The sequence below is a fragment of the Aspergillus karnatakaensis genome (genome assembly GCF_047715665.1).
Source record: "Aspergillus karnatakaensis strain CBS 102800 unplaced genomic scaffold BJY04scaffold_107, whole genome shotgun sequence".
NCBI classification, from domain to species: Eukaryota; Fungi; Ascomycota; class Eurotiomycetes; order Eurotiales; family Aspergillaceae; genus Aspergillus; species Aspergillus karnatakaensis.
In genome coordinates this window covers 4,216-27,199 of record NW_027395819.1, presented here as the reverse complement: position 1 = coordinate 27,199, position 22,984 = coordinate 4,216, and the positions used below count along the sequence as shown (strand labels likewise).

The 22,984-nt window shown below is 41.4% G+C and overlaps 5 protein-coding genes across 5 annotated transcripts; 1 reads left to right on the top strand and 4 right to left on the bottom strand.

Moving 5' to 3' along the window:
- Nucleotides 1-2,031: 2,031 nt before the first annotated feature.
- On the bottom strand, nucleotides 2,032-3,961 carry BJY04DRAFT_225905 (CocE/NonD family hydrolase; the record flags this gene model as incomplete). Its single annotated transcript, XM_073718295.1, has 1 exon — nucleotides 2,032-3,961. The coding sequence occupies one exon, from the start codon at nucleotides 3,959-3,961 to the stop codon at nucleotides 2,150-2,152; it is 1,812 nt and encodes a 603-aa protein (XP_073564310.1). The 3' UTR covers nucleotides 2,032-2,149.
- Nucleotides 3,962-4,294: 333 nt separating this feature from the next.
- On the top strand, nucleotides 4,295-5,895 carry BJY04DRAFT_225903 (FAD binding domain protein; the record flags this gene model as incomplete). Its single annotated transcript, XM_073718294.1, has 5 exons — nucleotides 4,295-4,450; nucleotides 4,512-5,229; nucleotides 5,291-5,339; nucleotides 5,395-5,584; nucleotides 5,713-5,895. The coding sequence occupies 5 exons, from the start codon at nucleotides 4,295-4,297 to the stop codon at nucleotides 5,893-5,895; spliced, it is 1,296 nt and encodes a 431-aa protein (XP_073564309.1).
- Nucleotides 5,896-12,488: 6,593 nt separating this feature from the next.
- BJY04DRAFT_203814 (aldo/keto reductase) lies at nucleotides 12,489-13,981 on the bottom strand. The gene is made up of 5 exons (XM_073713394.1): nucleotides 13,874-13,981; nucleotides 13,782-13,820; nucleotides 13,205-13,730; nucleotides 12,743-13,152; nucleotides 12,489-12,674 (listed from the first exon to the last, which is right to left on the bottom strand). The coding sequence occupies exons 1-4, from the start codon at nucleotides 13,920-13,922 to the stop codon at nucleotides 12,783-12,785; spliced, it is 984 nt and encodes a 327-aa protein (XP_073564308.1). The 5' UTR covers nucleotides 13,923-13,981; the 3' UTR covers nucleotides 12,489-12,674; nucleotides 12,743-12,782.
- Nucleotides 13,982-14,790: 809 nt separating this feature from the next.
- On the bottom strand, nucleotides 14,791-16,635 carry BJY04DRAFT_225902 (major facilitator superfamily domain-containing protein; the record flags this gene model as incomplete). Its single annotated transcript, XM_073718293.1, has 3 exons — nucleotides 14,791-14,992; nucleotides 15,064-16,325; nucleotides 16,393-16,635. The coding sequence occupies 3 exons, from the start codon at nucleotides 16,633-16,635 to the stop codon at nucleotides 14,791-14,793; spliced, it is 1,707 nt and encodes a 568-aa protein (XP_073564307.1).
- A 2,869-nt stretch (nucleotides 16,636-19,504) lies between these two features.
- BJY04DRAFT_225901 (transcription factor domain-containing protein) lies at nucleotides 19,505-22,337 on the bottom strand (the record flags this gene model as incomplete). Its single annotated transcript, XM_073718292.1, has 5 exons — nucleotides 19,505-20,376; nucleotides 20,446-20,587; nucleotides 20,657-20,926; nucleotides 20,989-22,144; nucleotides 22,204-22,337. The coding sequence occupies 5 exons, from the start codon at nucleotides 22,335-22,337 to the stop codon at nucleotides 19,505-19,507; spliced, it is 2,574 nt and encodes an 857-aa protein (XP_073564306.1).
- Between the last annotated feature and the right edge of the window lie 647 nt (nucleotides 22,338-22,984).

The following is a 22,984-nucleotide window of genomic DNA, read 5'->3' as shown; positions in this document are numbered from 1 at the left end:
AAGGTTCAGAATCTTATTTTATAAGGATTCTAAAGTTAGTATAAGTATAGGTAGCCTATAGCTAAGTTAGTACTAGCAGGATATTAATATATTCTTATAGTTATCCTCCCTTCTTACAGGCCTTAATCTCTCAGGCTAGGAATTCCTATTATCTAGACTAGATATATACTTAACAAGTACTAGTAAAAACCCTATATAACTAGTTAAACCTTATTATAAGGGGAAACACTTTTATAGGAAGGGAAAAAATCTTATTATAAGTAATTAACTACTAGATAGTAATATATAGAATTATCTTTATAATAAACTTTTATTCTTTATGAATAATGAGGTTATGCTGAATATTCTTTATAATTAGCCTTCATAATTAGTATAGCTTTATAAATCTTAACTAGTAATTTCTAGATAAAATAAAATTTACCCTGAGTAAGGATTCTATAAAATACTTACAGGTATTAAAGCATGGTAGAAAATTAGTATCAAAATAAAGTATAGCTTTATAAAGGCAGTATATATTTATAAATATATATATATATAAGTATAAAGTTTACTTAAGTACCTCTATTAAGTAACTATATAAGTAAAGTTTAACTTTATCTTACTTTTAAAAGGAATAATATTTATATAAGACTTTTTCTTTAAACTTTCTCTTCTCTTTTTCCTTTTTTAACCTTGTGTACTAAACTAAATCGTAAATATATTTTTTTTATTAATTCCTTGCCTTGTATTACTTACTTTATCATATAAGTAATACCTTACTTATTTCCTAGCTTTATAATAGTATTAGCTAACCTTAAGTAATTTATAAATATTATAATAGCTACTTCTACTTTTATCTTTCTTATCTTTATTAGGCAGACTATAAAATAGTAAAGAGATAATATATAGATAAAAAAAATTTGAGAATATTTCTTATTATTTTATTTAGTCCTACCTATTCTTTATAATTGATATTATACTATTATTTAGAGTTATCTTTAGAAATAGTAATATACTTATAGAAATTACTTTTTAAATATTTTATATATAGGATACTTAGCCTTGTCTACTTTAATTAAGCTTAATGTTAATTATAACTAGTTTTTATACTAGTTAGATAAACAGCTGTTTAAAAAAAGGATTAAGCAATTTGAGTTTTATTATAAGCTTATAGAAGATTACTGTTAAGAACCTAACAAGGCAGGGTCATGAGGCAGAAACAAGGCCAGCTATCCTAGGAAGGATAGCTAGGAAAAAAGGATAATAAGTTAATTAGGACTATGGTTATAAGGGAATAATAATTTAAAAAGGATAGGAGTCCTAGAAGGATAGTAGTTTATAAAAAATTATTCCCTAGAAAAGGACTACTATTAAGAGGGGATAATAGTTATAGGGTAGTAACTATTATTTTAGAATAGATATACTTTAATAATAAACTACTAGATAAGTAAAAGGAAGCTAAAATAAGCTATAAGTTATATAAAACTATTATAAGGATTACTATAGGGTATAGTAGTTAGGAAGATAGTTATTAAGGACTATTAGATTATATTACTACCAGGGTTAATAATCAGGATAATAGTTAGGATAAAGAATATCTAAGAATATTTATTACTACTATATCTAGTCTTACCTATTGTTTATAATTAATATAAATTATCAATTTTAAAGTTATCTTTAGAATAGTAATATACCTATATAAACTACTTTATGGGTATTCTCTATATAGGATACTTAGCCTTATCTAGTTTAACTAAGCTCAACCCTAATTATGACTAGTTCGCTAAAGGCTGCCCAATAAGACCAAAGTATCCAAGGAAGATGAGAGGACCAAAACAGGAAAGAAATACAGTCGATTCAATAGAATGACAAGCGTGAAGAGGGGAGGAAGGAATCTGTTAGTACCTCATCTGTATATACAATAAGGTGCCAAGGCGTCACGTGGCCACGCGGAGTCTGCGCAGCGTGGTCCGTGACAGAAGATGCTGGTGACCAAGACTAACGAAGACGTCGAGACTTTGCAGCAGGTACAAACTACTCAGAGCTTGATTACTTTCACACAGATCTAACAGTTCTCTCACATTCCTTGGTTCGTGCAACCGCAACTCCGGTGGATTGTCTTATTCATTCATCTAGCTTGTTATACATCGCGTCTTACTTGTTCCCCCCTTCACACGTGAGGCAAGATAACCCGACTAGCATACCTCCCACCCATGTGCACCTGATGCATTCCCACGTTCTTCTCATTTTGGGGCTTCAGCTTCGGATCCATCGGGAAACTTTTAAAAATCGGATACTGGCCGGAGATCTGCAGACTAAGCGTCTCGCCTTTTTCGAATTCGATTCCGATAGCCCAGATCCCGATTTCCAACTCCACTATCTCTCCGGGGGCGATTTTTTCCTCACGATCATGGGTGTGAAAGGGATACTGTGGATGCATGCTCTGGCTCCAATCAATGTGGCGGCGCGCTGCGCGCAGGATACCGAGCGGTCCTTTGTAAAAGGGAAGGTTGTGCAAGTCTTTAGGGTCGACTTCACTCATACTTGACACAGGTGCGTATTTCCAAGGGATATTGAGGTTGATCATTTCCTTGCCGGAACTGTCGAGTTTGCGGAGCAGAATGTACACGGTGAGGTCGTCATGGTCTGGACACGACATGTAGAGGATCGCCTTGGGGAGGCCGACGAGTCGTGTTGTTTCCTTGAATGTGAGCTTGAACGAAGCGAATTCGTATTGACCGTCACCAGCTGAGGCTCCTGTTCTATCTTCAGAACTGTACGAAATCACAGCCTCGGCGGCAGCAGGAACTGGCTGGAGTGTTCCATCGGCATGGAGGAAATGCTCTTTATAATCAGTACGAGGAATCGGAAAGTCGTCCTCAACCATGTAGTGGTGTGGCTCGTTGTCGCCGAATCGAAGCACTGACATGCGGACCCGCGGTGTCTTTTCCCAGCCATTATCCAGCCCTTTCAGATACTTATCAAAGAATGCCAACAGTTCCTCTCTGGACTCAGGCTGCACCCACAGATCGAACCATTCCTGGTAGGGGTCCCAACGGAGCCATTTCTCCTTACTGCCAATCTGCAACCAGCCCCTTATGGAGCCCATTGTATGCACATTGGATGAGTAAGACCCGCAGAGGTAAGTAGGCACTTCAACCTTGCTTAAATCAACTCGTTTATCCTTCCAATATGGCCCCTGGAGTGGAGACCTCCGGTACATCTCCTTGTGCGATTCGATACCATGGTACCCCTGGATATTCTGCATAGTTATGCGATCAAACATACCACAGTCGAAAATTCCGCCACGCACAAACTGTTCTCGATACAGATCACTAAGAGCTTCCCAAGGGGCAATAGCTTTAAGATGCGGCGGCTGTAATGCGGCGATAAACCACTGAATGATCCCTAGATGGGAGTTCCCTGCCATCCCTATATCTCCGGTACACCAGTGCTGTTGAGCGAGGGCCTCAATCACATCGTATCCATCTTCGGCCTCCTGTGAGCCCATGATAACCACAGACCCCTCCGAGACACCAGCGCCCCGGGCATCCACATTCACAATGGCGTATCCCTTAGGGACGAACTCCGCAGGATCAGGACCCTCGAAGCGTTCGAGCCCGCTCAAACAACCAGGCGGTACACCCATGTTATATGGAAATGAGGCCATCTTCATGATCCCGTTATATTTCTTGCCGAATGGACTCCAGGCCACGATGGCGGGGACTCTCGTATTTCCCTCTGAATCGGAGGATGGTGGGCGGTAAATATCCATGTATAGAGTAACTCCATCGCGCACTTTGACAGCGAAGTCGTGCTCCACCAGGATATCGGTAGGCAGCGGGCGGGTTTCGTGTCCGTTGACGGTCTGACTCCAACCTGCGGGAAGGATCTCTTTGCGTGGCTTGAACCCCACGTAACCCTTTTCACCGATTTGTGGGGGGTTTATCGGCTCAAGGCCGTGTTGGACAGGCGCTGGCATCTTGCTAAAACGGGATGATCTTTGGTTCTGGTTCTGTGGTCTGCTTGTTGTTTTCACCTTTTTCTTCCGGCGGCCGAGTGTAAGATACTAGGTTTTTGACATTTGCAAAATGTGATAATCGCAAACGAGGCACTTGGACTGGACAATCCACGGGCTCTTCGAGTGCTTTTATCAACTTCTAGAGAATATATTCTTATCCCACTCAAGCCGATCCAAGAGACGATGGTCGCGCGAGCTCGCGCGGGTAAGCTACCGAAGGCAAGATATGTGCAGGGGTCAATAAATACTCTTCCAGACGGAACTCAACCGAGCCAGTCATTAGAATTCAAGAAAATGGGGCTTCAAAGTGAAGAAAAATTTTGGCATCGCCCGGTTTGCCTGGATATTATTATCGTTGGGGCCGGTCTTAGTGGACTTGCAGCTTCGATCTCCTGTGCTCTGGCAGGACATCGGATTACAGTGTTTGAGTCAGCCAAAGAACTCGCAGAAGTATGTGAGCCGCGACGCACTTAGCTCCTGTGCTGATGATAACTTTTCAACCTCGCATTAGATCGGTGCAGGTCTGCAGATCACGCCAAACGCCAGCCGAATACTACAAGAATGGCAGCTGCCATCCAGACTGTGGAAATCTGCCGCAGTACCCTCATACCTAGCGGTCCACCGTTACACTGGTCAAATTCTGGCCCTGGAACGGAATTTCGATGAGAAAATGCAGTCGCGATATCGCGCACCCTTTGTTGACCTCCACCGGGTCGACCTCCAGCTAGCCCTCTACGAACGAGCACAAGAGGTGGGTGTCAAATTCCAGTTTGGCGAGAGGGTTGAGCTAGTGGATTTTGAAAAAACTGCTGTGATCACAAACTCGAACATGATGGCTTGCGCAGATCTCATTATCGCTGCGGATGGACTCTGGTCAAAATGCCGAGAATGCTACCTTCGTGAAGATGAGCCGCCGCTCCCAACAGGGGACCTGGCATACAGAGTGGTTCTCGAAATCGACCAGATAACCGATAGCGAGCTTAGGAAATGGGTGAGCGAGCCGTCTGTTCACTTCTGGATCGGCCCATCAGCGCATGCTGTCGGATACTCGCTTCGCGGCGGCAAGATGTATAATATTGTCTTGCTAGTCCCTGACGATCTTCCGGAGGGGGTGAAAAGGGATCGAGGATCTGTTGACGAAATGAGATCATTATTCAAGGACTGGGATCCGATTCTCAACAGATTTCTCGATATCGTCGAAGGGGTAGACAAATGGAAGTTGATGCACAGTATGATATGGCATACAACCCTTCAATCATGCACTTGATGGGCGTCTGATGTTCTATGTAGGGCGTGAGCTTGACCATTGCGTGAATGACAAGTCAAATCTTGTTCTTATGTAAGTTTAACGAACTGACCTTCGAGAATGAAACCAGCGAGCTGACATACCACAGAGGAGATGCATGCCACCCCATGCTGCCGTACCTGGCGCAGGGCGCAAACTCCGCGATCGAGGACGGTGCCATTCTTGGAAGGCTTCTCGAGAATCTTCAAAGGATGGATCAGGTACCAAAAGCGCTGATCGTCTATGAGCAGCTTCGCAAAAGCCGCGGTGATGATATCGTTAGAGAGACTTTCAAGCAGGTTCGCCGGACCCCCAACCCCACTTCGCCTCCCTTTCGAATCGAAGTTATTAAGATATTTTTATTTTTTATTCTTTATTTTTTTGTTTTTGTTTTTGTTTTTGTTTTTCCTAGCTAACAACTACGAAGCGAGATGCCTTCCATATGCCAGATGGCCCGGAGCAAGAGGTTCGTGACGAGGTCTTCCTATCACAGCTTGGCAAAGACCCTGAGGCGCCCTTTCCAAGTCGTTGGACTTGCCCACAGGTCCAGTCGTGGCTTTACGGATACGACGTGGACAAAGTCCTGGAAGAAGTTCTGCCCTTTTCATAGTCGACTCACTGACTTTCGCTCCGCCAACGCTCTGCCTGCCTTTAGCTAATTTGCCTGGGTTCAGTAAATGTGGTATAATTATGGGAATTATAATTTGTGACTGAGATATCTTAACTATAGTCGGATAATGCCGGAGTGAACGATTCGATGGGAGCCTAGACCGTCTCGGTAGTAAGGCATCCTAATCGAACGCTAGGGCAAGAACGTTTTTTTTAGTGTAAGCGCTAGTACTACTCACAAGTATATCTAATCTAAGTACAAAGTTTCAAACTTATTTATTACCTTTTATAGAGTATATAGCCTTAGAATAAGTAGATACACTAATATTCAACTATATTTTAAATCTATATAAGTAGTAAAATATATATAATACAATAAAATAAGGAATTTATTAAATAAGTAAGATATCTATATTATATATCAATAAATACCTTCCTAGTATTTTAGTTTCTGCCACCCGTAGGGTAAGTATATTTACTGCCTTTAGATTTTACTATTCTTTGTAGAATTAGGACTTTTAGTATAATGCTAAGAAACTTAGTATAAAATATAGAGCTTTTGAGAAAGCTATATAATAGTATAATGTCTCTATACTATACTATTCTTAAAGAATAAATATTCAAATTATTATTTATATTATTTATTTATATTATCTAGAAAAAACTAGTACTCTTTATTATCTTAGCAAGAACTTTAAAGGTACTTCAAAATTATTATATTGAAAGAGATCCAGGCGCTGACACCAAAAAACGTTTTTACACGAGCGTTTGATCAGGATGCCGTACCGTAGCAAGATTATCGTCCATGTCTTATTAGTGGGGCGAGCAACAGTTTAGTAAAGAGGACTCTTGAAGAAAGGCAATGATTATCATGCACTTACCCAATCGATCGACTCTGGGTTCATCCACTGGGTACCGTCAATCCAGCCATCGAAGGTCGATGCAAAGTTATTGGCGACAAGCGGGGATTGCGGTTGGTCGAGTGAAAAGGGGTTTCTGTACCTCGTGTTAGATATTGTTGCATCACGTACAACAAGATTCATACCTCAAATGGCGCAGGACCGGTGAAGCCTTCAAACAGATTATGGCTCATGGGATGCAAGCCATTGAGGCGTTTTACTGCGGCATCAACATATGCTTGTCGTTGCTCAAAGTCGAGGCTGGGTGTATCGGGATCGGTATCGGGGCGATCGAAGAGACACGGGGCCACCGCAGTGGCCCCGTGTAAGGCATAAAGATTGCTAGACCCAATAAAAGCTAGCGGTATGAACGCAGGCGCGGGTGCTTGTAGAACTAGAGGCGGGTTTCGAGGAGGGCAGCACCGGATAGGATGCACTTGGCTCGTGAGGCCGAGCAGACGGTGACCAAAAGAGAATTGTAGAAGGGGCGGTGTAATAGAAGTGAGAGCTAGTAGGCATTAAATTGTAGGATGAGAGGTTGAGGAGGGAAGGCTGTTTGTTTATAAGAAAGATAGTATCCTAGGTCTGTTTTTTCATTAGAGTTTGATGACAATAGCACTTAGTACAGGAGACACTGTGCAGACAACTAACAGAACATCAAGCTTCGTGGAACAGAACTAAGTCTGATGAGTTGGTGTTATGCACGGAAGAGCAGGTTGCTGACTACATACCCATCCGAGCGAAGGCTAATGAATTCACCATATAATAGGCACTGTGCAATTAAGAAGAGCAGGTATCATAATAGCGGTCGCGAGAAATTCCATTATCGCTTCCCAGGAGACCTCTCGCCGTTTCGATGCGACAGTTAAAGTGTCGTATCCTTTACTGATTTTTCCTCTCCTCGCACTTCAGTGGCTTTTTTTTCTATGTTCTCGCTCCCGTTCTGCCAATGTTGTGGTATTCTATCCTTCAAGGCGCTGGAATCCTCAGCCAAGAGGCTAAGGTACGGCATCCTGATCGAACGCTAGGGCAAGAACGTTTTTTTGGTGTAAGTGCTAGTATTCTGCCAGCTATAAACTTAACTACCTAACTTGCTTGGTTTTACTATATAGCTACTTATCCTAAATATTATATAAAGATACAAGTTAATACTTAGGTATTATATATAGCCTATATAACTAGGTAAAATAAAATACCTAAGCGCCTAACACCTAAAACGCCTAATACCTAAAACGCCTGCCCGGGAGTATAAGATATAGATATAAACTAACCTAAGTTAATTAGGTTTTTCTTATCCCTATTTTCTAGGTCTAAGTTAATTAGATTTCTAGCTATTCCTTAAATTAATTACTTTATATCCTCCTAAGGTTAACCCCTAGTTACATGCGCTTAAGTCCTCTAAAAATAATCTTATATAAAATACTAAATAGTGTGATTAGGCTACTTATAATTAGTATATACTTTACTAAATATTCCTAGTAAGTATATATATTTAGTAAAGAGACGGAGCTTATTATTTTTTTAGTACTTAGAATATAATATACTTAACTATTCCCCCTAAGATATAATTAATAAGGTATTAATATATAAAGGCTAATATATCCTTATTTATTCTGTATTAATACTGCCACGTATAATTCTTATAGAACGCCCTGGAAGGGAAAGGATTTGCCTTTATATATAGTTATAATAAAAGTAAGTAAGCTATTAACCCCTAATAAGGAGCAGAAGTAGTTAACCCTAAAGAGTTTATATATATAAACTTTTAAAAAAGGTACCTAGGTTTATCTCTAGCTAGGCTAGCTTAATACTATTCTAATTAATAAGTTTTTATATAAATAAAGCTATTAGCTAATATTATAAAAAATAGAAATATATAAAATAGAATAAAAGTATATAAAATAAAAGTAAGAAAAAGATATACTAGTTCCTGTATAAAGCTATTAGCATGCCTCTTATAATAATTAAGAATTAGAGAGAGAAAGAATACTTACTAGTTCCTAGAAGTATAAATATACTAGGGATAGTTTTACCTACCTTTCTTATATAAGAGACGTGTAAAAATTATTACTAGTATATAAAGATTAGCTAGTGCCTTTCCTAGATAAGAAATAAATACTAAATAAAAGAGAATAAATAAACGTACGCTATAGTAATAAGGTAGATAGTAGTAAGGAAGAAAAAAGAAGAAGGAAAAAAAGAAGAGAAGAAAACCTTACTTTAGTATTATATTACTTAGTTATAGCTACGTAATAACCTCGCTAAAGTCTCTTACTAAGGCCTTCGTACGAAGCTAACTATCTATACTTAGTAAAAAATATCTTTTTTATTTATTTTCTTTTTATTTTTATCTTAATAATATTTATAAAGTAGTTAGGTATTAAGGCCTTTATATAAAGCAGAATAAGCAGAACAAAACAAGCAGAACGAAACAAGCAGAACGAAACAAGCAGAACGAAACAAGCAGAACGAAACAAGCAGAACGAAACAAGCAGAACGAAACAAGCAGGCAGGCGTTGAAGCAGGCGTTGAAGCAGGCGTTAAAGCAGGCGTTGAAGTATCTGCCTGTTATATAAGGATCCTAAACTTAGCAGAGCGTTTAATATCCTTAGGTTAAATTAGTTAGTACCTTCTTATATAATAAGTAATATCCTTCTCTTCTTCTTCTTCCTTTTTTTTTTCTTATTTCTTTCTTTCTCTCCTAAGCCTAAGATAAGTTATTAATCTCTACTATATTTTTTGCTACCTTTATATTAAGATTCTCTAAAAATTCCTAAGTCTTCTTAGGCTTTTTATTTTTTTATATATTCTAATCCTTAGCCCTTATAAATAAATACTTTTTTTTATATAAAGGATTCTATTTATAGTTCTAGCTTAATCTCTAGCTCTTAAGCCTTTAATATAATAGAGAATAAATACTTTTTTATATAAAAAATACTATTTCTAGCTTTAACTTAATATTTAGCTCTTATATAAATAATTTAGCTTTTTTAAGCCTTCTCTATTTTAGTATTTCTTTTTTAAATAAAAAAAACTTATAAATAATCCTCTAAATCACTATATAAATCCCTTTTTTAGAATTAAAGTATAGAAGAAGGTTAATAGCTAATTAAGACTTATTATATAATTTTTAAAAAAAAATAAGATTAATATTATTTACTTAATAGGTAAGATAGAAAGTATCTTATAATTATTACTTATATATATATATAGTTCCTAAAGAAGATTTAGGAGAAGATATATTTAGATATAATACTTATATAAGTTAATAGGCACAGGCTAAATATATATTATTATTATACTTAAGTAAAGATTAAGATTAGATTAATAACCTTAAGTTTAAAAGGTTATTTAAATATATATAATAAAGAGTAGCTAATAGTTTTAGGAGTAATATTAATTATTATTTATTATAGGAGGTAAAAGCTATAGGATATTTTTGTACCCTTACTTAGTTAAAGGGCTTTAATATAAGTAATAGATTTCTATTAATATTACTTTAATTAACTAGTATAATAGCCAAATCATCCCTTTAAAAGTAGAGAAATAAAGATATAAGTAAATTTTTAAGGATTTAGTAAAGTAGATAAGAAAGAAAAAGTAAGATCTAGTACTTTTATTTTATTAGGAATAGGTTTTAGCTTTGTATAAGATATTCTAGATAATAGATTAAGAAATAAATAGAAAGGAGTTCTTACCTGATAATTTTTTTCTATATTTTTAGAATATATAATAGTAGGATATATATCTTTTATACAGGCAAACTAGTAGTAAGAAAATAATAAAATTTATTATACTAATCTACTAGCTTATTTATTTAGTTAAGGTTATATTTTATTTTAGCTTCTTATATAAGCTCTAACTCCTTATTTTTATTAGGATTTATATATAAGTCCTAATTAAATACCCTAGTTAGTAGTTAAGATAATTAAAGAATTAATTAAGACCTAGTCTTAATATATACTTAAATCTAGGCTTAAAAATTAAGATATACTATATAAAATAGTATTAGAGTATAATCCCTAGATAAAAGCTATATAAAAGGCTATTAAAGATTATAAAAAAATTATAATAGCTAATTTTAAGTCTAATTATATATATTAAAAATAAGTATTAATTACTATCTATTATATAATTAGTAAGAGTATAAATAAAGGTATTAAAACTTACTCTAATCTTTAATATTATCTTAAAACTACTTAAATAAATTTATATTAAAGCTAATACCTTTATTTTATATATTATTAAATAAGTAATAGTAGTATATTTATAGCTTACCTAGAATTAAGTATAAATAATTTACCTAACTCTAGATTTAATACTAATTTTATATTTATATAAAAGATATAATTTATACCTAGAGAAGAGGTATATAAACTATATATAAAATAATTTAATTACTTAGCTAATTTATAAAAAACTTGCTCTTATACTAAAGTATATAAAAGTATTCTTAATATTATTAGTCTTTGTATATAAGAGTTAGAGAAGTATATATATAATATTAGAATATAAGCCCCCAGGTTAATTAAAGCTACTATACCTTAATTTATTAATTTACTATACTTATATTATATAAATAATAGTTTTAAATATTAATTTTAAAATAAAGAAACTACTAAAGCTTGTGCTGTGCCTTAGTTAATAAGATTATTTTAGTTTTTTAATCTAATTATATAAGCTGTAGCTACTACTAGGTAATATTTAAGGTATTAAAAATTACTAAAATATATTAATTACTATATAAGAGCTAATACTAATATAAACCTATATAATATAGTAAGAATAAGTATTAATAGTTATATATATTTTTATATTATATAAAGTAAGCTTAAGATATTTATTAATTAATTATATAAAGTTAGGTCTAGGAATAATATAAGCTTTATAATAATATTAGAAATCTTATAAATATTATTATATAATAGCTAGGATAAGCTACTTATATATAAAGAATAAATAATCCCTTATATAAAGTTAGCCTAGCTTAATATATATAATTAAGTTTAATTTACCGACTAATTAAAAATCCCTAATTCTTAAAATACTAATATAATATTTAATTATTATAATCCTTAATTTAGCTAGTAGCAAGATTTATATAAAATTAATTTAAGACTTTTTTTATTTTAGCTTAGTTTATAATTAAATTTATATATTATTAAAAAAAGCCTTGCTAATATTATATATCTTTTAAGATTTAGGCTTTTAAATTATAACCTTTAATTTTTAAAGCTTAAAATATCTTTTAATCTAAAAAGCTAACCTAATAGATAAGAACTTTAATATATATATAAAAAACTATATTATATTATATCATATAATTCCCTTTTTACATGTCCTATAAGCTAAGGCAGGCCTTAATTATATATTCTTAAACCTAAATATTATAAATTATATAAAGAATTCTAATAATATCTAATACTATTATACTAGCCTAATATAAGTTTAATATCTTAACTTTATATAAATTAAGATTAATTAAAAATTATAGTATCTTAACAGGTATATAAAGGTTAAGAAAAAAAAGATAATTAATTAAAGTATTAAGTATTAGATATAAGTAGTAGCTATTTATATAAGCGGTAAGTACTAGTGCTTACACTAAAAAAATATTCTTGCCCTAGCGTTCGATCAGGATGCCGTACCAGCCGCCCGGGAATTACGTTATTAAATACTCTACTAAGTTTAGGATTTCTCTATAGCAGATGCTTCATATAAAGATCTTAACTGCCTGCATCGCTGCTTCAATGCCTACTTCAATGCCTGCTTTGTTCAGATTGTTCTGCTTTATACAAAGGCCTCAACTGCCTGCCTGCACGCCCACTCTGCCCCTTTTGTTCTGCTTGTTTTATTCTGCTTGTTCTGCTTTGAGAAAGACCTGTGAGGTACGGTGGTGGCCCTAAGTCAGCCACTTCGGACACAGTCTAAAGACTGAGCATGTCTAACCTTGCCGACTAGATGGAGGCCGTAGATGCACCTCGCCACGCTATGTCAACCAGTTACCTTCTGCGTCTTCCCATCCAAAGTCCTGGAGTGTCCATCCTAGAAAGGTACTCTTCCCGTCTGGCCCTCGCTGCATGCCTTGGATATGGTCGGCAATCCGCAACCTACCGATGATACGATGAGCGTTGTTAATGCCCTCCATTTCATGTTTATTAAGAGTCACCAGCCTGATATTCTCCTCAATACGGTTCGGCGAGCTGCTTTTCGGAATAACAATAACACCACGCTGAACTGCCCATGAAAGGGACACCACTCCTGTCGAGCACTCATGGCGGGCAGCAATCTGCTGAAATAGAGGGTTCGTGAGGATTTCTCTAGCCCGTGGAGTAAACTCTGCGCCTCCTCCCATGGTGCTAGGGCAGTTAACGCGAGAACAAACTTGTTAAATGAACAGTAAAAACTTACCTCCAACTTATCACTTGTATCCCCCTCTCCTGACAGTAAGGCACCAGCTTCAAATTCGGGTTTAATGCATGCAATTCGACCTGGTTTACCACCGGTATAGTAGTTGTCTCCCGTAATAAAGCATCTAATGTCTTCTGCGTAAAGTTACTCACCCCGATCATGCGACACCTCTCACCAACACAGCCCTCCATGAGCCTCCAAGTATCCACAAACGTCGGAGGCTTATCAATGCCTTGCCCCCGTTTCCCATCCGGGCTCAAGGTGCACGGCCAATGCATTAGAAAAATATCCACGTAATCTAATCCCAGCGCATCAAGTGAGTTTTGTAACGCAGCCACCGGATCACAGCCGATGAACTTTGTGATCACCGTGATCTCCTCGCGGGGTACTCCCGAGCTGCGCACTGCCTCGCCGACAATTGGTTCGACGGAATAGGCCTGTGCCGTATCTATCAGACGATAGCCGCTATGCAGGGCATGGATGATTGAGTCTCGAATTTTTTCTGTCTCGGTTGCGTTGCCGAAGCCTGGTTTGCGTCAGTTGGGCTTGGGCACGGACTGAGTCACTGCGGAAATACCTTGCCATGTCCCTAATCCAACTGCAGGAATGTGTGTGCCTCCGTCTGTCAGTATACCTAAGTCGGTCCTTTCATATGGTCCTTGGTCATACCATTATTGAGCCCAAATGTCCTCGTGCAGATTCTGCGCTTCGGAGTCATGGTGGGAAAGGGACTGAGGAGACGAAAAACCAAGCTCGTAGATACTCCGGAAGGCGCGGATGCGGGCCCATATTTATGCTATCGGGCGCGGAGTCTGATATCATATTTAGCCTGTAGGGCAGTGGGACGATAAAGGCCAGCGAATCGTGCAGTGAGCCGATCTCCGCGACCCCACCTACCCAATCGTCACCTTTCTGGCTTTTTGGGCAATGCAATCCCGCCAGCCGAGGTGGCGGCTGTGTTTCGGATACCATAATATCGCGCGAATGGTGAGACAAGCCAGGAGGAACCATGCGTAGCGTATGCAATGGTTGCTGCACACCGACACCAGATAGCGGCCGAAGAATCACTCAGCTGATAACACTTCGACTGACATAGGACCGGAACAGCATATTCCAACGTCCAGTTAACGAGCACCGGAACTAATGCCTAGTAAAGATATAGTGAATCTCGAAGCTTTCTAGATCTCAGTGAAACCTAGATCTCAATGAAAATGGCTCGTTGAGTATAACGCATACCATGCAGATTACAACCGCCGCAACTAGTACCAGTATACACCCTACATAGGGAATACCCTGGCGGTATTGATGGCATGCAAAGGATACTGGAACGATGTAGCAAGTCAAGTGTCTTATTTTCTCTGTGCTCTTGGCGTTAAATGCGCCAGATGATGTGACTTGGAACAGTTCGACTCTGTTATGTAAGTAGGTCGGCTCCGAATCTTTTCTGGTGCTCTAAGTATCACAGCGCAAATGCCCCAAATCTCAGTGCCATATATTGGATATGAAAACTGTATCAGTATAACTATCACAGCCATCCCTAGTACTAGAAAATAGCACTTGGTACACGAAAGCCGAGATCAATTAATTCATTCCTCCGCACCAAGATGATCGGTTTCCAGATTCAGGATGCGCAGCATATTATGCCGCTGCCAAAAGTCACGATATCGCTTCCCAAACACATAGAGCGGAAAACCTAAAAGACAAAGAAATGCTGTGATTCCTGCCATGATGCCCAACACATGGACAGGGCCATACTCAGTGTACCACTGGATGATGAACCTGGTGATTCTGCTAAGTTGTTAGATTATACTCTCCGCGGCGAAGACGTCAAGTGTAGGAGAAGATTCAGGAGTCCATACCCATAGAAAAACATGTTCTTGAAGATCATGCTCATGGTAAACACTTCTGTGCTATTTGCTCTGAAGGAGTCGAGGGCATATTGGGTGGCGAAAACCGATATCACCGTCATTCCACCCAGCATGAGCGCCCATTCAAAGCAGATTAGATATATGGATGCCGCGGTATTTACACTATATCCCCAGGATAGAAGGCCAGCCAGCGTAAGTATACACCCTGGAATTAGTCCCAGGAGGCTGAATTCTGGCTCGTATATGCCTGCATTTCGCCGCGCAAGCCACCTGACCATCGGACCAGTGATAGCAAAACAAAACATAGTAGCGATAATGCTGCCCAAGAGTGGGCCCGTGGACATGTAGCCAATGGTTGCAGAGCTTAGATGATAGGGCGGCGAGGCGAACACGACACCAGTAAGGATTGATATGCCGACATTGAATGATACAATCACACCGGACATGATCACCTGGTAGGAGGCACCGACATTGAAAAGGATTGTAGGACAGGCTACCACAAGTTTCCAGAGGGGGTCGGCAATAAGGACTGCATTGTATAGCCGAAGCTCCTGTAGGAACGTCTTCTTGCGTGTCGCTTGCGTGCGAGGCTCGGTCTCGGCCAGTTGTTCAATATGAATCTCATCTGGCTCAGATTTAGGGTCGTTAACAATAGGCACGTCCTTCTTAGGCTCGGTGAGTGGTCTATCTTTGATGACAGTACCAGTGGCGTAGGAGATTGATCCAGCGATATCTGTTTCGTAAGCGACATCTCGACGATATACCGTCTCGGGGACGAAGAGAATGACAAGAATTGTCTGCAGAGCGGCAAAAGGCACGGAGATATGAAAGTTATAGTGCCAGCCCAGGTTAGCAGTAATAACGCCTGCAAGGATTGATACCCCGTTAACTATCCCAGTCAAAATAAAAATCATCAGTGCGATCTGCGATCCGCGTTCGTGGACAAAGTATAAGTCTCCGACAGTTGCTGAGGCAAGGGACTCGTACGCCACCACTGATATCCCCTGGAGGACGCGCGACGCAAGCAGGACATTATATCCAGTGGCTACCTCAGCGATAATCACAGCCACAGTACCAAGAATTGATGCTGTCACGTAAACAGGTCGTTTTCCGTACTTGCGGCCAAGGGCGGAGACGAAAAGCCCCGAGACACCGGATGTAATAAGCATGTAGCTGATTAACTCTGCTATATCGGTAACAGGACGGTTGAGTTCTTGGGATATCTGGACAATGCCAGGATTAAGGAGCGGACTCTAATCTACCCGTTAGCGTTGAACTGGGCGAAAACAAGGTAATGGTTGACGGAGACAGTACTGGCACCATTCCGTGAATAATGAGACCAAATAAGATAATATAAAACACAAGCCCCCGTTTCCACTTCGGCCAGTTAAGAGGGTCATTTGGATCTTCAGATGGCTGGGGCGCCAAAATGACACTGGTGGTATTCCATTTCCTTTGCTTCAGATTTGAGGTTATTCCATTTCCATGGGCCGCCAGTTGGTCGAGAATGACGGTGCCAGGAACAATTGACGCGTTCGGAGGCTCAAGAATAAGAAGACCCATCTTTGATAGTGCAAACTTTTCCCTTGGTATGACTCTACGTCCTTGCAGAGCTCTAGCTTTTATAGTCCCTGGTCATTACCATGCCGGTGGGGTATCCGCATATCTTACATGTACCCCACAACCTTATTTTCTATTCCCTGGGCATGATCGGCAGATCGATGTTTTGGACTGCCGCCTGAAACTGGGAACTGGGTGGGGTTCTGAGTCCGTGGAACATCTCTACTTGAATGCACATACAGGTCTCGGGTTTTTTAGATACAAGCAAAATCCGAGAACTATATTGAAAGCCAGCGTTGCAGAATGCGGGCTGTGGTAATGTATAGCGTCGGCTTACACAGGACCCAACCCTTCTGGTCCGCATTTATTTCTTGCTAAAATCAAAACCACAATAACAGTTTAGGCGCATATTACCCTATGTAACAGTTCGTCACCGTGAGGGTGACATATTGTTCCTACTTTCAATATAATCCGTTTGCAAATATATTGCGTGTTCTGCAAGTTGGAAGTAGTTCAAGCTACGAACAATGCGCGCCATAGAGTGTATAATTAAAGCCCAACGTATATACATAGAAGAGACATAAGACCTGGTATATTAGGCTTGTTCATGAGTAGCAGAGAACCCCTCAGGGTATCCAGGAAGCAGTATTGCAGGGAGCTGGCCAGGCAAACCTTAATGTGAAACCATTAAATACAGCATCTGCCCAAAGTAGTATCTCTAATAAGCATACTGGTGTTGAAAGAGGCTTATAAATTCTTTATATCACAAAATACAACAAATACACGCAATAAACTAAGCAATCAACTACCTATATTCCATACGTGGTATTCCCCCTCCATTCAATTATCCTCCTGCGCCTCGGATTAGCACAATGGGTAGTCGCCCGAGTATGGGCCGTATATGTACACACTTGGGCCTCGGGTGCTCCCGAATAAAATGGATTCATCAAACATTAAGGAGCCTAGCACTGGTAAAAATATAACACAATAAACCCTTAGACACCAGTACAAGGGCGAGGTCACTGTGCAGATATGCACCTGATCTGTTAGTCTCTTTTCATCGTGCCCGGTCAAAGTTAGAAAGGTACATTGATAAAAGCTGCTTCAATACTTGTTTAGCGGGTGAGGAGCAAAGCTGATTCCTATTCTCTATTACAAGCTTGTTCTAGCATCTGCACACTGCCACGTTTGTTTACAAACTTTATCGGTTGAATGTGTAACCATCCCGTTCATTGAACACAAATTGATGTGTGGAACCAAGATGTGGAGCCGAGAAAATAACCTGGGAAGAATACCACCACGGGGCTTTGGAACACGGAATACACGGTTGTAATCAACATTTACCTTGCGGGCATCGGCGTATCTACGCTCCACGATGATACGATGAATAACATGACCCGGCCCCACCAATTTCGATACCTCGGAGATGTGCTGTGAACACAGGGTAAAGTAAAAACTCCATAAAATGCTCTGAGTCTCACGTATCACTAATAAATCAAGGATAAGTAGAGCCATCAGCCGAGGCCCACGAAACCTCTCACTAATCACAGCAAGAACTAACCACTTCAGTGCTATTTTGCGAGGTTTTGTGCCATCAAGGTGAGAAGCGTGCAAAGGAGCCAATACTACCGAGGGAGGTGCTTTTCCTAAGATGTGCAGAGCAATGTGAAACACAGAATGGATTAGACACGGTTAGTGCGATGCCTCGAGGCCCTTGGATTATTCCGCGACGGGTGATGTATAAAGTGACGAGTGTATCTGAATAACGTGCCACATACTCCACATACCAGCTGCAGGCCCTCGGCTCCACAACGGCAGATCAAGAGGCCGATGGATCAAAGTGGTGTGTCACTTTATAATAATGTAATTCAATCTCTTAACGACTGTCAAAACCTTCAATCATACCCCAGACGTGTTAACCGTAGCAGCTGGGCTCGCCGGCGAGGGGACGGCCATCGCACTCACCCAAAGCAGGACATGTCCTCGAGGTAAAATCATGTCAAATCAAGAAGCGGGAAGAGTCAACCCAAATATGCACATGTGGAGGACAAACTTCGAATGCTAAAGCAAATGCAACTCGCCCAGAATGGTCCCAGCAATTGCCCGCCATTTGCTCGAGAATCAAGATGCTGGCGAGTGTTGCTGTCATTACCTGGTTCCTACGGGTCAGATGGTCCGAAGACGAACCACCGCCGAACTATTTGGAAGTCAGAACTTTGCCGCGGTGAATATCTTCATCCAATCTGGCCGCTATTTCCAATTTCTATCGCTTTGTGGGAGAAGTCTACTTCTATGGCGGCGTGTATCGGCCATCGTACCATCATAGCAACGTCAGACTGAAAGGGCACCTAATACCTCACGCACGAACGATTTACCGCGGTCTACTTAAGCTTCGACTCAGGGTTACTAGATATGTGCGAAATCGGTTCTGGCTTGGATTGCCGCGCCTCCAACGCTTCCACATCGGATTTAAAGTTTCTCTCTTCCTCCTTCTACCAACATTAAACATTTTTCTCTTCTCCCAGGTCGTGGTCAGCCGCAAAGAGGTTCGAAAGTACCTGGTGCAGCTTTGACTCGGGGTGCGACGATCGCGGATCTCCCAGGCGACTTGCGGTACAACATGATCCAGCACAACAGGGCGGTTATTGCGAGGCTATCATTTGGATGAACCATGGCCGGGACAAAATGGCGAGGGGAAAAGAATGCAGATCTGTGCGCAGTGCAGATCTTCTGCAGTATTTGCTGCGGTGGCTATCACATTCTCGAGTAAAAGGACGGGGTGGAAAACCGTTAATTTAAGGGTATCAGGTGTTTCTTCAATTCAGTGTTGGCTTCCTGCCATCAAGGCAACGTTGAGTACAGGAGGAAAAATTTATTTAGCAGGTATTTCATCGTCCTCTCTTACCTTTAACCGTATGAGCAGGAGCTCATATGTCTTCGCAACACCCCAAGATTTCATCGCGCCGAACAAACTAATTGCCTCATCGAGCAGCCTTTTCCTCCCCTCCGCTCGATCGAGTATTCCAATACCGGAAACCTTAACTAGTCTGATCCCAGATTCGATCCATTCCGTCATATCTAGCGTCGCCACGCAGTCCGTTCCTCCCAGGATCACACTTCCAACATTTCTAGATCCCACTATATCTGACTGCTCAGACGCCCCGCTGCGTATATTCTCAGATAGTAGCGAATACAGCCACATTATCAGCGTGGCTCTGTAAATGAACAGAATTGCCGTTGGATGCGCGACTTGGAATTTTCGGGCCAGCTCGAAGATACGCACGGCGTAGTATAGTGCTAGCCGCCCATCAGTAGCAGCACATTGCCAGATTAGAGAAAGCCGCTGGATACCCTCTTCCTTTAGATGCCCGTAGATGCGTTTGAGGGCAGGCCCTTGCGGGACGACAGTTGGGGAGTGGAAGAGCATCAGCCCGCCCAAGGCCATAATGCGATGGACAGTGAGGGGCTTTATTTCAACGAATGGAACGCTCACACACATGCTTTCCATGTGATAGAGGAGGTTTTGAAGTGTCTCTGCTGTGTGGAGCTTGCGTGCGGATGCTAAACTACTGCTGCAGTCGCTGGACGCTGCTTTGTCTTCCTCTCCCTCCACATTTCTGTGTGTCACAATATCTAGATGATGCTGCAGCATGACCTCCTTGCCTAGAACTCCTGTTTTACCCCATACCAATGACCAAATGCCGTTGGCTTCGATGTGAATCAAGGTTTGATTGCGGCCGGAGGCTACAAGAGACTCAGCCATGCAGTTCCCTCTACAACAAAGGAAAAGATAGAAGTCTTTGGTCTACTCACCAAGGCCCGGTGCAAGGCTCAGCCAGCTCTGCGCGGTTGGGGCGTTCCATCGGTCCTCGCATTGAGGTAGCGAGTTCTGGTACTCCGCCTCGCGTGAGACGGTGGTCAGCTCAAAGTGGCCGGAGAAAGCCGAATCAATAAGCTGTGAACGGCCTTGTGTTAAATTCGCACACCCTATGTCTCACACTGAATAGGAAATGAGAGACCTTACCCATATAGCAAACCCTAGCCGCCGCCTCTCCTCGTCTAAAATCCACAAATGCCAGATTTGATCTAAGGGGGCATCCGGTCGGGCAATTCGCTCGTGGGGGAGTACGTCGTTGATGACCCGTTTGCGACGGGCCATCGCAATCGGGACACTCTGTATAAGCTCTGCTATCTCAAGATCACGTCGCTCACCAGAGAACATAAAGCCCAGCAGCTGGAGGGTGACAACTTGAAGCATCCACACGTCGCGGCTCCTCTGGTTCCGATGTTCACACTAAAACACCTGGGGTCAGCAGAAGAAGGGTAAGCGAATAAGAGGGCATGTAGCAGACAGACCAGAAAAGTAGATTGTCGCCGGATGAGCTCATGTAGTGCACGGGCGCAGGGATAAGCATCTTTCAAAGCCGAAAACTGTGCCCCAATGGCCGCCACAGCCAGGACTAGGAGCCAGTGAGGCCTTTTCGCCGAGAATGTCGGACGGTGTAGGATCGGGAACACAGGATGAAAGCGCTCAAAGTAGAGCTGAATCCAGACGTTTAGTACGTGGCTTGGAGGTATCCGCAGGTCAATAAATCGAGGGTGGTGTGGCTGGTGCTCCATGGCCTCGATCAGACTGACCGTCTCTTCCCGTGCCTGAACAGTCACATCCGGAACATGCGCATAGTCCTCTCCCTCTAGCTCGTCGAGCGAGACATTCTCCAGGTCGGGAAAAATGAGTGGAGCATCGATCTCCGGAGCCGTTGGCGTGTAATGCCGGATCTCCACATCCTCCTTGCACATCGCCGGGGAATGGCTGCGACTATAAAAATCGGCTGCGCTAGCGGCGTCAAAGCTTGAGGGTAGCGTCATAAGATCCATGTGTATCATAAAAAACCCGAAATCTTGTGGCAGGCTAAAGTCTTGCATACTTTCCAGAGCGGCCTCAAGCTGGAATCCCGACATCAGCGTAGAATCAAAGCCTTCTCTGAGTGCGTTGTCAAAGTCCGTGGAGTTGACTGCAATGTTGGCTACAGATTGCGGAGCCGAACCGTTAGGGTTTGGATCATCTTCGACAATTTCACGACTACTGTGCAGTGAAATGACATCTGTGGAAATGGCCAAATGGGTCAACCCAGGAACCTGTTCGGCTGAATTAGCTCCACCTGAAGTAATTCCGCTCTCCGGAAGTGGGACGCTCCCAGAAGTGGTTGTGGTGCGATTTGAGCCCATGGCCGATTGTGTGGGTGAAGCCTCCCCAACAGCACCCACTTTGGACCTCTTCGGCATTACTGTGGCAGGCACTGCCTCGCCGTTCTTCCGTTTATTGACGGCTAACCCATACAGGCATTGCGTTCCAATCCGAGTGCACTTCTGACATGGCTGGTTACCATCACATCTTACCTTGGAGGTGCTACAAGCCCTGCAAGCCTGGGCAACACGGGTATTGGTTGCTGTTGTTGCCTTCGGCCCTTGATCGGCGTGCAGTGTACTGTAATGGCGCGAAAGCGAATCTCTGTGATACTGCGTCAGTCACGCAAGGCACGAACCTTCCTTGCAGAAATGAACATTTACATTCGACCAAAGCTTTGCCCACAGTTCGAGCAGCTGAAAGGCTTTTCGTTGGTATGGGTCCGATAATGGCGTTTGTAGTGTTCTCGCCGCTGAAAGACACACCCGCACTTCTCGCATGAGTATTCCTGTGCCATTGTGACACCTACACTTTTGTGTCGTGGTTGCGTATGGCAAGAGCGATAACTTTCATAGTACTACTAGAGAAGCCTGGAGAAACCTCAAGCTTTTGAAACGCCGCGTACCCCGTACCCCGCACTCCAATACCCCACACCCCCTCCGTGCGGAGAAGATTTTGCATTTGTTTTCCAGCGGCCTGAGGTCCCTGGTGGTGCCCTTCGACTTCGTCATCAATTTCCGCCTCTTCCAGCCGTTCTCCAGGCTGACCTGGTCTCATGCAAACGTCAGCCATGAGCCGCCACTGAGCTGGTGAAAGTGGTTGCCGCAGTCCATTTCGACACGACCAAGCCAAGAACAAGACAGGATTTTGCGTTTGCGAGTTATTCTCTCTTATGACAAAGATACTGCGGGCAGTGCTTGAAGCTGCATTAAGACCTGTTGTGCGACGGCGATGAATGAAGGATCAGAAATGATCCTGTAAACAAAATGGCTCAACCGCACATTCCCGTGCCGCCAAGATACTCGTGGAAGGCAAAGTTCGTGATTTACGAGGCGTGCTTGATAGGCGAGATAACCTAGCCTAGGGCAACATTCATCTGCTGCAAGGGCACCCAGCAAAAAGAGTTCCAGCCTGATTCGCAGGGTTTGTTAGTAGGTCGCCATT

Bases quoted from the DNA above. Each gene is read 5' to 3' on its own strand.
- BJY04DRAFT_203814 (XM_073713394.1), bottom strand. From the start codon at position 13,922: ATGACTCCGAAGCGCAGAATCTGCACGAGGACATTTGGGCTCAATAAT. The intron at 13,821-13,873 runs GTATGACCAAGG...TGACAGACGGAG, and splicing joins GACATTTGGGCTCAATAATG to GCACACACATTCCTGCAGTT. The intron at 13,731-13,781 runs GTATTTCCGCAG...GACGCAAACCAG, and splicing joins TGGATTAGGGACATGGCAAG to GCTTCGGCAACGCAACCGAG.